The sequence below is a fragment of the Lipotes vexillifer genome, unplaced genomic scaffold (assembly GCF_000442215.2).
Source record: "Lipotes vexillifer unplaced genomic scaffold, Lipotes_vexillifer_v1.1 scaffold1201, whole genome shotgun sequence".
Classification (NCBI taxonomy): domain Eukaryota; kingdom Metazoa; phylum Chordata; class Mammalia; order Artiodactyla; family Lipotidae; genus Lipotes; species Lipotes vexillifer.
Window position 1 is genome coordinate 1,184,569 of NW_006783542.1, and position 12,430 is coordinate 1,196,998.

General features: G+C 61.4%; 1 protein-coding gene across 2 annotated transcripts in view; it reads right to left on the bottom strand.

The window, feature by feature from the left end:
* Window positions 1-588: 588 nt before the first annotated feature.
* The window catches only part of TMEM9 (transmembrane protein 9), a 12,863-nt gene continuing 1,021 nt past the window's right edge, over window positions 589-12,430 (bottom strand). Inside the window, exons 2-5 of one of the 2 annotated variants that reach the window (XM_007456137.1) lie at window positions 12,203-12,294; window positions 8,177-8,285; window positions 6,107-6,235; window positions 589-735 (exon numbers count right to left, since the gene is read on the bottom strand). In XM_007456137.1, coding sequence (XP_007456199.1) covers window positions 589-735; window positions 6,107-6,235; window positions 8,177-8,285; window positions 12,203-12,294 — 477 coding nt within the window. Of the gene's footprint in view, window positions 736-6,106; window positions 6,236-8,176; window positions 8,286-12,202; window positions 12,299-12,430 lie in introns of both variants that reach the window. The other variant, XM_007456138.1, reaches the window with a different exon arrangement.

Below are 12,430 nucleotides of genomic sequence, written 5' to 3' on the forward strand. Positions count from 1 at the left end.
GGCGGGAGGTTGGGGGGGGGGGCACCGCCTGGCTTCCGAAGTGGGAGGGGGGGCCAGGAGGCAGAGTAAGCAGGGCACTTGGCTCTGCCTGCATTGATGGGAGAAAAGCAAGGAGAAGAGAAGCCGGAACAGCGTCCAGGTGCGCCCTGAGGACGACGGCCGGGCTGTGGCACCAGCCTTCCCAGCAGAGCCGTCCCGAGGGCTGGAGTGAGGCCAGGCCAGGCCAGGGCCGACGAGTCGGGTCGGCAGGAAGCCGGCCGTGCTTTCCTGTCCCACACTCAGCTGCTGATGACCGAGCTCCCAAGGTCTGGAGCCGGGAGGGTGGCAAGGAGGGAGCAAGGTGACAGGGTCGCTCCAGTCCCATGGCCCCCAGCCCTCCCCGGCGAAGACCACCTGCACAGGTAAACCGAGACCACGGGCCCAGCGCTCTTCCTAGATTATGCAGCTGAGCACGTGTCAAAGCAGAGGGAGAAGGGAAAACAGCCCGGGCTTTAAGGGGGAGACCGGAGGGCGGCACTGAGTGGGGAGAGCGGCCAGCTCCGTGCGGCCTCCGGCCCTGCCCTGACCGAGGCCTGGCGGCACTGCTGCCTAGCTGAGCATCTTGTGCCGATCGAAGACCGTCTTCCGCTGTTCCTGCACCTGCAGCTTCCACCGCTGCTGCGCTCCCTCCACGCGCTCCAGGACCGTGTTCGCCCGGGGCCCGGAGAAGGTGGCGGCCGCCACAGAGCGCGCGTCCTGTTGCGAGAAGAGGAGGCTTGGCACCGCGAGCCGGGGGGTCTCAAACGCCTGACATTATTAAACAGTGCCAGGAGAGCGACCCCAAAGGCCTCCCCGAGGGCCCACCCAGCACAGGGCGCCCACGGCTGCGGGATGGGCGGGGGCCTGGGAAGCGGGGGCTCTGGTCAGGCCCGGCCGCGCCCCAGACTCGCTCCTGACCCTCAAGAGGAGCGCGGAGGGTCAGCACAGAGGACGCGATGACCCTGTCGTTCGAGGAGAGGCACCATGTGCCCCCACGGCTGGTAGCCGGCTGCAGAACTCCTCGGCCCTGCCGGCCACGGCCAGAACAGCAGGGAGACCCCGAGGACCTGCTCTGCCGGGGCTGCGACCCCAGCTCACTCCCCGAAGGACAGTGTCTGTCAGGGTGGAGGTGGGAGCTCACCCTTCATGCCCATTCCAGAGCCAGAGCCGCTCTGGCGCCCTCCCCACTCTGCCCCATCCCCCCCCTCCCCCGCCCTCAGAACTGCCGCTGCCGTCAAAGGCAGCATCTCCCCCTAATTACCACTTCTCTGCCTCTGAAGCTCCAGAGCCTATGCATTTCCTGCAGGACCCGAACCTGATCTCAGGGGGGAACTGGAGCCAAGGGCCAGGCCCACAGCCCGGGGGATTTCCTCCCCAGCTCTCCCTGCCTCTCATCTCCTGCCACACACCTCTTAAGGAATTAGCACACCTCTCTAAGCCCAGGGCCGCCCAGCAACTGCAACTCTGCTTCTGATGCCCCGAGCTGGCACAGCTTCTGTCGCCATGCAGCTGCCAGGCTGGGGAGGTAGGGGCGGGGGATGGGGGCAAGGGGTGGGGAGGCAGCGTACTGGCGGCGGGCGGTGAGGCTGGCAGGTCGTCACTGCCGCCCAGAGTTCTGCCCAGGGTGAGTTAGAGACGGACGCTGCCCACCGGGAGCCCTCAGCCCGGGACCCCGAGGAAGCCTACTCTGCCAGGCTGGACGAGGACCACGGCAGCACCTCAGGGGCAGGTGCTGGAGCATCAGAGTCGAAGCCAGGACCCTGGGTTCTACAGCTGGCCACCTTCTCCCAGTCTCGGCCACTTAGGAGCTGTGTGTCCTTGACAAGCCACTTGATTTCCCCAAGCTTCAACTTAGTAAACCCGACTTCTTAGGCTTTTCTGCCTATACTGTCACACACACACACACACACACACCCCTTCACACAACACTCAGCATGCTGGTCATGACTCAGGACCTCGTGGGTGGCGCCCCACACCCTAACACACACGGTTTATGACCAGGAGCGGGGTACGGCAAGGTTACATACAGTAACACGTGTAACGTCCTCAGCGCACCGCTGTCAAGAGTTGGAGCCTGCGGGGTGTTCAGTTTCCTTCCTCCCCAGCAGTTCACGGTGGGAAGATGACTGTGGAATCAAACCTGGCTCTGCACCTGGGCTCTGACCCTGGAGCACGACCCTGGCTGACACCCTGTCCTCTGAACCTGCTTCCCACCCATGGATGGAGCCTGCAGGAGCATCTTCTCAGGGACAGTGGGCGCACAGCGTTTAGCGGTGCCTGGCAGATCACAAGCACTCAATTCACAGCACCTGTCAGTGTGAGACCCACTCCCGGAGCCCCCAGGCAGGAGGGGGGACCTGCCCTTGAAAGGTCACTGGTGTCGCTACTTTTCAGATTGTCCCTTCCCGGTTCAGAACCAGCCTCTGCATGGCCGTCTAGGTGAGGGGGCACTGGAGACCCTCGTGGGAGGCTGTTGGCCCTCCAGGACCGAGCTATCCCGGCTCCAGGGCTACAGGGGCTTCTCTCCCCGCCGGCCTGCCCACACTCTCATCCTCCTGGGAGCCTGGGGGCAGGCCTGGCAGGGCGGAAAAGCACCGCCTGCCCCCTCCTTGCACCCTTCCTGGCCCCGGCTGCTCTCCTGTCCCATCGGGAGAGCGTCTGGAGGGAAAGCAGCGCGTTAAGGAACAGCTGAAATTCACATTTCCACAGGACCACTTGTTTTTCCTTCACGTAAAGCCTTGACAAACAGGTCCTAAGCCGGGAAAGCTGCGACTGAGAGGCTCTGCGCTTCCACCGCTAATAGTCTGATTAATGGGTATTAGAGATGCCACGTCTGTCCTAGAAACGCTGAGAGTGGGGCCTGGTCCTCACCGGCTCTGTCACAGGAGAGATGCTACCACTTCCAACCCTCTTACCCCCCAAGCTGGGCCTCTGGGCAGTGAGGGCAGGAGGGGGAGCCCTGCCCACCAGGAGGAAGGTGCCTGCTACGGACGGGGCGGGACAGGCCTGAGGATGAGCGTCCCTGGGTGCCGGGCGCTCTCTTGGCGCTGCACCTGCATTATTCCCAGGCTCACGAGACTGGCTCATGGGCTACGTGACTCTCATCTGCGGCTCTGCTGCCCAAGGTCACACAGGATTTGGACCCGTGTCTCCCGAGCCCCACATTCAAGCCGTCTGGGCTGGCTGAACCGTGCGCGCCTGGCCTGGCCTCCCTGCCCCTGGCCTCTGGCCCTGCCACCCCTCAGCCTTCCTGCCTGCAGTGAGGGCAGCCCTTCAGGTCAGGGCCCCAGTGAAAGGTCTTGCTCTCAAGGCTGCACAAACACTTGTAAAGCTGCACACACGGCATCACAGCAACCACGCTGAGACAGGAAAACCACGCTGACTTTTCAGACTTGGAAAACTAACCACAGGGTTAAACACCGGGACAGCGAGTGCAGAGCTGAGACTGTGGCCCAGGATCACAATCCCAATGCCACACTCCTAACAGCTGGGCCACGAGGTCCTGACGGCCGTTCTAGAGATGTCCGCCAGCCCTGCCCTTCCTCGTCCCCCTTCCTGCTCTGGGCTCAGGGGGACGAGGGCCCTGTCCCTCTTGGGCTCCTCACTGCCCTGGGAAGGGAGGGTCCCCGGGTGCCATCACTCCTGCACACCCATCTCTCCCCTGCTCCCGCCCAGTGGGCTGTGGTCTCGGGGGACCCTGCAGAGCTGAGGCCCACAGACACCCACAGCCTTGCAGGAACCCTTCCTTCTCTCTCTTCAAAAGGGGCCAAACCGGGCTTCCCTGGTGGTGTAGTGGTTAAGAGTCCGCCTGCCGATGCAGGGGACACGGGTTCTTGCCCCGGTCCGGGAGGATCCCACATGCCGCGGAGCGGCTGGGCCCGTGGGCCATGGCCGCTGGGCCTGCGCGTCCGGAGCCTGTACTCCGCAATGGGAGAGGCCACAACAGTGAGAGGCCCGCGTACCGCAAAAAAAAAAAAAAAAAAAAAAAAAAAAAAAAGGGGCCAAACCTACACATCTAGCACAGCTCTGTTTGCTGTTTCTGCCCCAGCAAAAAGGCCGGCTTCCTCCTTTCAAAGGGCGTCTGAGCCGGGGGATTAGTCCCGATGCTGCTGGAATCAGGAAAGGCAGCGCCCCGCACCAGGGGCCCACCGGGCCGGCCGGCACCTTCAGAGGGAGCGGGGCTTTCATCTCCTCAGCGCGGTGGGCCGGGCCCCCCTCCTCTCTGTCCTTGAGCCCCAGGGCAGGAGCTCCCGGCTACAGGAATGGGGGGACAAAGCCAAAGGGCCCCCATCCTAGGATGCGATCGACCCCCCCGACTCCTGGGGTGTGGAGGGGAGCCTTCTCAAGGTCACTGAGTTGCACAGGCCTAGAGCCTGACTTTCTTCCGCTTGGGGTGAAAGCTAAGTCCCCCGCCCTGGGGGGACCCCATCCCTCTGAAGGGAAATGCTCTTCAGAGCATTTCCAGAGATTCAGCTCAGCCAGGCAGGGCCCCCTCCCCTCGCCGGCCCCAGGCCCGGGCGCCACCGTGGTCTCCGCTCCACTCAGCTCCAGCGGCCCCAGCACTTAAGCGGCCCCTCCCCACCACGGAAGAGCCCCGCTGCCAGGAAGCCTTCCCACACTAACACCGAGGAAAAGTCAGCCCCAGCTTCCCCCGCCCCTCCCCTGACATCCTTCTATCCCACATCCCTGACCCGGGGCTCTACCCCAGGCTCGTACCCTGAGGGCGGGCCCGAGGTCTGTGCGTCTGTCTACACGGGGCACCTGCAGGACCTGAGTACATCAGGAGGAAGAGAAACGGACGGGGCGAGCCGGGGTGCCCAGGGCGGGGCCCATAAAGAGCCGTGTGGCTTGCCCTCCCTTCGGGCTCCGCAGCCAGGTGGCACGCATTCCGGGAAGGCCGCGGGGGGAGGCCGCGGAGCCGTGTAATCATGGCCCATCTCTCAGCCGCTCCCCAGCCAGGACTGCAATTACCACAAGCATCCCCTAATCACGGCGTACTCACCCGCGCCGCGCTGCCCCCAGCAGAGCCGCTGTTACCGCGCGTTAATAACCAGGTAGGCGCGTGAGATTTCCTCCTGGACAGAGACCACCCAGCTGCCAGCCCGCCCGCCCGCCCCCCCACCCCGCCTCCCAGCCCCAGCTCCACCGGCAGGGCGCGTGTCAGCAGGAGGCTGGGGGCACCCACCCAGGAGGAGCCATGGGGTCCAGGGACGGGCCAGGCCCCCTCCCTCCCTGGCCGTGTGCACGCCTGCCGCATGCGGCCGGCCAGGCAGCTTCACGCTGAGGTCTGAGCCCCAGCCCCTCTTCTTGGAGGGAACCTGCCCTTACCAGCTCCACCCGCTGCGTGAGATGCTCTCAAGGGCGACAGCCAGCCGGCGCTGCAGCCTAAGCCTGGCGCTCTAGTGACCACTCACCCCTTCACCTTGCTCACCTGTGTCTCTGCAGGAAAAGTCCCTCTTACACGTGTTAACCTCCCAGCTGTGGTCCTTCCACCCCGACTTTACATAAACCAGGGTGAGGCCGAGCTCTCCGCACCTGCGTGCAGCTGGTCCCCAGGACAGGAAGCGTCCTGAGCCCCACCTGCCCACAGATGCCACCCTCTGGGGCACCCCTCCTCCCTCACTGCTGTCTCGGGCACACGTGGCAGCTGTGCAGACCCGAGGGGGCGAGCTCGAGGGGCACAGGCCAGGAGCCCCTGACACCGTCACAGCTCTGCATGGCACACACCACCTCTCACTCCCACAGAGCTGCCTGCGCCTCCTGTGTCCCACCCTGGGCTCCCCTGACTCTCTGGGCACACGCTCCAAGTCCACCGTCAGCCTGACACCAAGGTCTGAGCACCCACATGTGGCTGCCTGGCGGGCTCACTGCCCCTCTGCTAGGAATGCAGGGCGACAAGGAGGCTCCCGACCTGTGCACTGAAGCTGCCTGATGCCAGATCAGGGAAAACTCAAGGGTGCCCCCGCTGAGGAGACACTGCGGTCGGGTGGCGCGTAGGACACCCGGCGGGAGAGCCGACTGGAGCGCCGGGGGGGAGGGCGGCCGCTGAGGCCCCAGGGACGCCGCGTGTGGGCGGAGGGGCCGCTACCTCGTTCTCCTGGCTGTGCAGCCGCTCAGTGTAGGCGTCCGGCTTTCGAGTCAGAGGGTCCACCAGCATCAGGAAGGCCATGTAGAGCAGGAGGGCGCCCACCACCGACAGGTAGATAACGATGATGACCTGCGAGTGGAAGGGACCCAGCTCGCCCTGCGGGCTGCCGCTCCCCTCCCTTGCAGTCTGTCTTCACCGGGCAGCGTGGCCCCAAGTGCTCCCTGCACACGGGCCAGGAGACTGCGGGCGCGGAGAACGACCCACTCCACCTTTGCTGACCGTGCCCTCGGCGGTCAGGACCCCACAAGAGCCACCAGTTCTCTGGCAGCACAAAGATGACAGATGAGGCACCCCCAGGAGTGGAGAGAGGGGAGGGGAATCTGCCCGGCCAGACGGGGGCGGGGGGAGTGCCCGTCAGAGTGGGGAGAACCGAGCCCTGCTGAGGGCAGCACAGGGTGACGGGGTGGGAGCTTCAGTCCATAGAGGGCGAGTCACCGTCAGGGGGCAGAGGGGACAGGCAAGCGGCCACAGCCCCTCCCCTGTCAGCAACAGCGGGAAGTGAGGCTGGGGCAGAAAGACAACTCCCAGAATCTCTTACATGCCTGGAGAGCCTCCCAAGCTGCAGCCATTTTCGTTTTACAGGAAAAACAGTCAAAGAAGCTAACGAGATGTTTCCCAGTGTGAGTCCTCCGGGCACCTTAGGCAGGACTCCCCAGGACACTGCTCTCCATGGTCAGTAACACACCGCAGTTACTGGGGCCACAGTACCCCAGGGGCTGACACTCACCTGATGCTGACCCCCCCAGGCCACGCCATCACCCTCAGTCCTAAGAATACCAAGTGGTGGATGTGCCTGGAACCCAGATTTGCTGTGACCGCAACGCCTATGCCTCTTCTGCTCCCCAACTGCCACCTGTCGCTGCCGACCCTAGCCCCGTGTCTATGCTGTGACGGGAGCCGAGCTCGGTCCACAGCCAAGTCCAGCTGGACCACACGCCTCCCTGACTGGGGCATCTTCAGCCAGGGTAAAGGATCAGAACTCTTGCCTGTACCCCAGGAAGGGGGGGGCTGAAGCTGGAGGTGGTTCTCTCTGGTCTCTTAGCAAGGACTAGAGGGAAACGGGGATTAGGAAGTGTATCTGATGAGGTCCCCACGTCAGGAAGTCCCTTCCAACCTAAGGTCTTGGGGACCTGGTCCCCCAAGCGTGGGGCCAGTGGATAAGCTCAGAGGGGAAGGGGTGATGATAGGGAGGGTGGACAGGCAACCGCCTCCACCTCAGAGGGAACAGGATGAGCACCATGGGCCAGGCAGCGAGGGCAGCGGTGAGGACCACTTCCCCTCCAAAAGAACCTCGGAAGGGAAGCCCGACGGCAGGCTCGGGGCTGCTGCCAAAGTCCTGCGGGTTCTCTCCTGATGCTATTTCCAGGCCCTTCACCAGACACGCAGAAATAAGCTTAAAAGCTGGACCAGGAGAGGCTTATGTTGGAAATCGGCAAGCATGGCCAGGCTCGCCCTGGCTGGGGTGTGGCGGTGCTGGGGGATCGTCAGCCTGGAGGGGACCAGGGACCAGGCCTCTCCATGTCCTCACTGTGTGCTGGTGGCCATTCCGCCACCTCCCCTGAATTCACTGATGCCCACAAGAATGGGGTTCAGGGGAAGCAAGGGGGGCGTCTGATGCCCATCCTGCCAGGCCCGCAGCTCTGGAAGCTTAAGCAGACTGCAGGCTCCGGAGGGCGGGCTACCTCCGCCCCAGCATCTCTCACGGTGCCCAGGACACAGCAGGAGCCCGGAAATGTCTACTGAACACACGGAAGGCGAGAGGGGAGAGGAAGGTGGGGAGCGGGCGGGTCCCCGGCCCCCCTGGCCCCCCGCGAGTGACGGCGTCAGCCGGGACAGCGGCCCCAAGGCGGGTGGGAAGGGGGTCCCTGGGCTGCGACCAAGCCAGCCTCGGGGCCAGCCCCCCAGCCCCCCAGCCCGAGCAACGCTGCAGAAGGAAACAGGACAGGATGGAGGGCGGGGCGGGGCCGCGCAGGCCCCCCAGGAAGAGGGGGCGGGGCGGCCGCCGGGCACCTTGATGGTGGTGGTGCTGCGCTCCTCGTACTTGCACTCGCACAGCAGGCAGTAGGCCTCCACGTCGTGGCCGGGCACCGGCATGGGCTCCACCACGTGCAGGCAGTTGCTGCAACAGACAGAGGGTTGTGGGGGCAGCCGGGGGTCTCCCCAGGGAGGGGAGGGTCTCTGAAGGGTCAGGCTGGCGGAACCCCTTTCCCAACCCACAGCCTCTCGAAGCCTTTGCCCTCCGCGACTCACCGGGTGAGTGTCCCAGCGGCACAGACTCCACCCCCACCCCACCCCAGTCCCTCGGGTCCAGGGTCTGTCCCCGTGGCAGGCAGCACCTCCGCCAGGCCTCCTCTAACCCACGGATGCACCACAAGCCAGTGACTATGCCGTCTTCAACATCTCTGAACCCCACTTCCCTATCCCCTCCCACTGCTGTGTCTCAGCCGGGCCCTGCCACCAGGAGCCTGGTGCCCTGGGCCCGAGCCTCCTTTGGGAGCTGCGCCTCTGGGAGCTGCAGGGGTGGCGCCGGATGACCCTCCAGGCCCTTCTAGCTCTGGCCCGGGCTGTCCCAGGGGCCCTCAGGCTCAGGCGGGGTTTCTGGCAGAGGCACCAACAGTGTGGGCTGGCATGTCCTCCACAAGCCTCTGTTCCCCCTAAAAGTCCATATGTGGAGGGTGTGATTTTACCTGAACCTCTGATGACCCCACTTCCAGCGCTGGGCAGGTGGTTCCCTGCTGTAACTCAGCCCCTGCCCGGGGAGGGGCCGCTGGACAGGGCCAGGTCCACACCCAGCACTGGGTCATCACTCCTGGGACCTCCCCTCTCCGGGGGCCTCTACCAGCCTCTGAGGCCCAGATTTCTCGCTGGGTCTGGAAGGTCACTCTGGTGCACCAGTGGGACGTGTGGGTTCCCCACAGGGATGTGTCCTCTCCCCAGAGAATCAGTGAAACCGTGGCGTGTCCCTTTTTGGGGATCAGTGATAGCGCCGTAGGGTGAAGGGTTACCGGAGGGCAGGCTGGTTAAGTCTCCGCCTTCTGCAGGTGATGTATGTAACTTCTCTGGGCCTCGGTGTCGTCATGGACACGTGAGGACATGTGTGTGTTTATCAGTGTCCTTCAAAATGTGCTCCCTGGGGCACCCCAGGGCCCTCTGTGCCGGAGGGTGGGAGGGAGGGGCCACGGACGCTCCGCTCAGCAGGGGCAGTCCTGACTTCTACACAATGTGTTTCCAAAACAGATTTGTTTGAAGCCTGTATTTTTAGAAGTGTGAGAGACACTGCACTAGCCAGCTCGGGGACTGTCTCTATAGTGCACTCCTCGGGAGCTCCACCATCAGGGAGAAGGTGTCGGGGTTTCTGCCCCTCACAGGCACGAGGACCCCCAGCATGAGACGGCAGAGCGCCTGCAACACGGGAACGTGGCCTGTGCCGCTCAGACACCCTGGCTTCACCCCTCTCCACCAGGGGAGGGCCCAGGTGTCCTTCTCGCAGTGGAGGGACCATGCGGAAGGGGCCCGAGGACACAGCTGGTCTCCTCTGGCCCTGGCCTGAGGTCTAGGATCAGAGGGTCAGGCCCCACCCCTCCCCTACAGGGCTCCAGGCAGCCTGCGATGCCTCCCCTCCCTGACAGGCCAGGGTCGCTGGGTCCCAGAACCCTGGGGTCTTACATCCCAGCCTCAGGTTCCACCCACCAGCCTTCGTGGAACTGTTTCTCAGGCAGCCCCTAATGCTGACTTCCCAGGGGAAGGAAATAAACCACAGCCTGAGAGGTCCAGGTAGGACTCCGTCCTCCGTGGCATCCACGCTTGGCTTGGGGCCTTACTCTGGCCCCAGTGCAGAGACAGTGCTGGTATAATGTGGTGGTGCCTGAGGGATGTAGCTGGTGTCTGGGCTGAGACAATCTAGTCCTTTATTCCTGACGCTATTTGAACTGTAACCACAAGATACAAAGAGGTCACAGGGGCTTCCCCAGGGCTCCAGGTCCTGGGGCTTTGTAACTCCGCCAGGACTGGCAAAGACAGAAGGAAACTGGGGCTTCCCTCTTGGGCTGTGGCGTAAGTTGGCCTCTTCATGGCCTCCAGGAAGGCATAACAATATACATTACTAATACTATCAGCCGACATTTATACGGCCTCACCATGTGCTGGGAATTGTTCTAAGTGCTATACTTACTTGTACATGCATTGCACAAGTGTGCGCTCACGCACACAAACACATACAAACACACTCTTATTTAATACTCAAAACACTGCCACCGCTTTACAGATGAAGAAACTGAATACACTGGGGATTAAGTAACTTGTTTCACAATGAACAAGGAGAAAAGCTAGATTGAAAGGCAGGCAGGGTCGATCCAGAGTCTGCATCTAACCAGACTGGTTCTCAGAAAATCACACACTCAGAGCTGGACAGGTTCAAAATCCCCAAATGCTGCTCTGGACCAACCGCATCACAATCACTTATTTAAGAAAAAGTTTCTGCCATGCCCCAACCCCCATATTCACTGAATGAAAATCTTGGGCGGGGTGGGGGGCGGGGGGGGGCTGGTATATAACATACCGCATGGTGACTATCATTAACGATACATGTTAACAATTATGTACACTTGAAGTTGCTAAGAGAGTAGATCTTAAATGTTCTACCACACCCACACCTGCAAGGCTACCCTGTGAGGCGATGGAGGTGTTGTCTAACCTTGTTCCACAATAGATACATGTATCAAATCACGTAAGCTTATACAACGTCACATGTCTGATTCATCTCAATAAAGCTGGGAAAAACAACAACAAAAAAGAACCGAAAAATCATGGCGGAGGGGGTGCTGGGACTCTGTATTTTCTCAAAGCCCACCTGGTGATCCTGACACCTGACCAAGTAGAGGCAACGCTGACCTGGGCTCCCCCGTGTGGCGTAACCGCTCCGCGGGGACCGGATGCAGGCAGCACCACACCTGCGCTCATAGCCTCCGGAATGAGGCGCCCCTGCTCCTCAAACGGCCTGCAACGCCCCCTCAACTCACACTTCAATCTGGTTCCCTGGAGCTCTCCTTGCTGGCCCCAGTCCTACACCCAAACCACACGGCGCGCCTCAGAGCACGCCAGCCCCTCTCCTGCCCTCTCAGCTGCGTGTGTCCCCAAGTCCTCTCCTTCTCAGACTATAATCCCTTAACCCGTTCTCTCCAGGAGAGCATGCTGAAACTTCCTTCAACAAGCTGATGTCCTTTCTCTGAATGATTTTTTGATTATTTCTCTTTTTTTTTTTTAAATTTATTTATTTTTGCTGCTTTGGGTCTTCATTTCTGAGCAAGGGCTATCTCTAGTTGTGGCAAGTGGGGGCCACTCTTCATCACGGTGCGTGGGCCTCTCACTATTGCGGCCTCTCTTGTGGAGCACAGGCTCCAGACGCGCAGGCTCAGTAGTTGTGGCTCACGGGCCTAGTTGCCCCGCGGCATGTGGGATCCTCCCAGACCAGGGCTCGAACCCGTGTCCCCTGCATTAGCAGGCAGACTCCCAACCACTGCGCCACCAGGGAAGCCCTATTTCTCTCTTTTTTGAAGTGAGGCATCCAGAAATGAATTCAAGACTCCAGGAGTATAATGTAAATTCTCTTTGGGCCTCAATCTCGGCAGCTATAAAATGGGAACACAACCCATCCCACTGCCTTACAAGGTGGTTAGACACTGGCATCAAATGACGCGTGTAACAGAGCTTCGCCAAGCGCACGCAAGTAGGTGAAAGATCCCCCGGTACGTGGCTCTAATATTTACCTCTCCCAGCTTCTCTGTTACCATTTTGCAGATATGAACAAACACCCAAATCAAAGCAAATCAAAATAACAAAATCCACTCCTCTGACCAGGAACCCCTCAGCTGGAATTTAAGAAATGTGAACCCTATTTCTAATCGGTTGTGTGACCACGGACAAAACATTCCTTTGTAAGGTTCTCCATAGAAATGGGAGAGCAAGCTTATCCTCCAGGGGTCCATGAACCCCAGTCAACACCCACAACCTCAAGGGCCAGCCTGGGCAATGCCTTACCAGTCCTTCTGTGACACATTCTGGTTGTAAATGTGTCCACTGATGTTTCTATATGGTGGACAGATGCATTTGCACCGGATATCTTCAGAACTCTGCGAGAGAAAGCACATATCAGGTGGGCATGGCCCCTGGGTTCAAGTTCTAGCAAGACTCTCCACTTTCAGTTCCCTGTTCCATAAGGTGACCATATGAATGCTCCTGACCTCCGCCCACGCCCAAGTTCAGCAG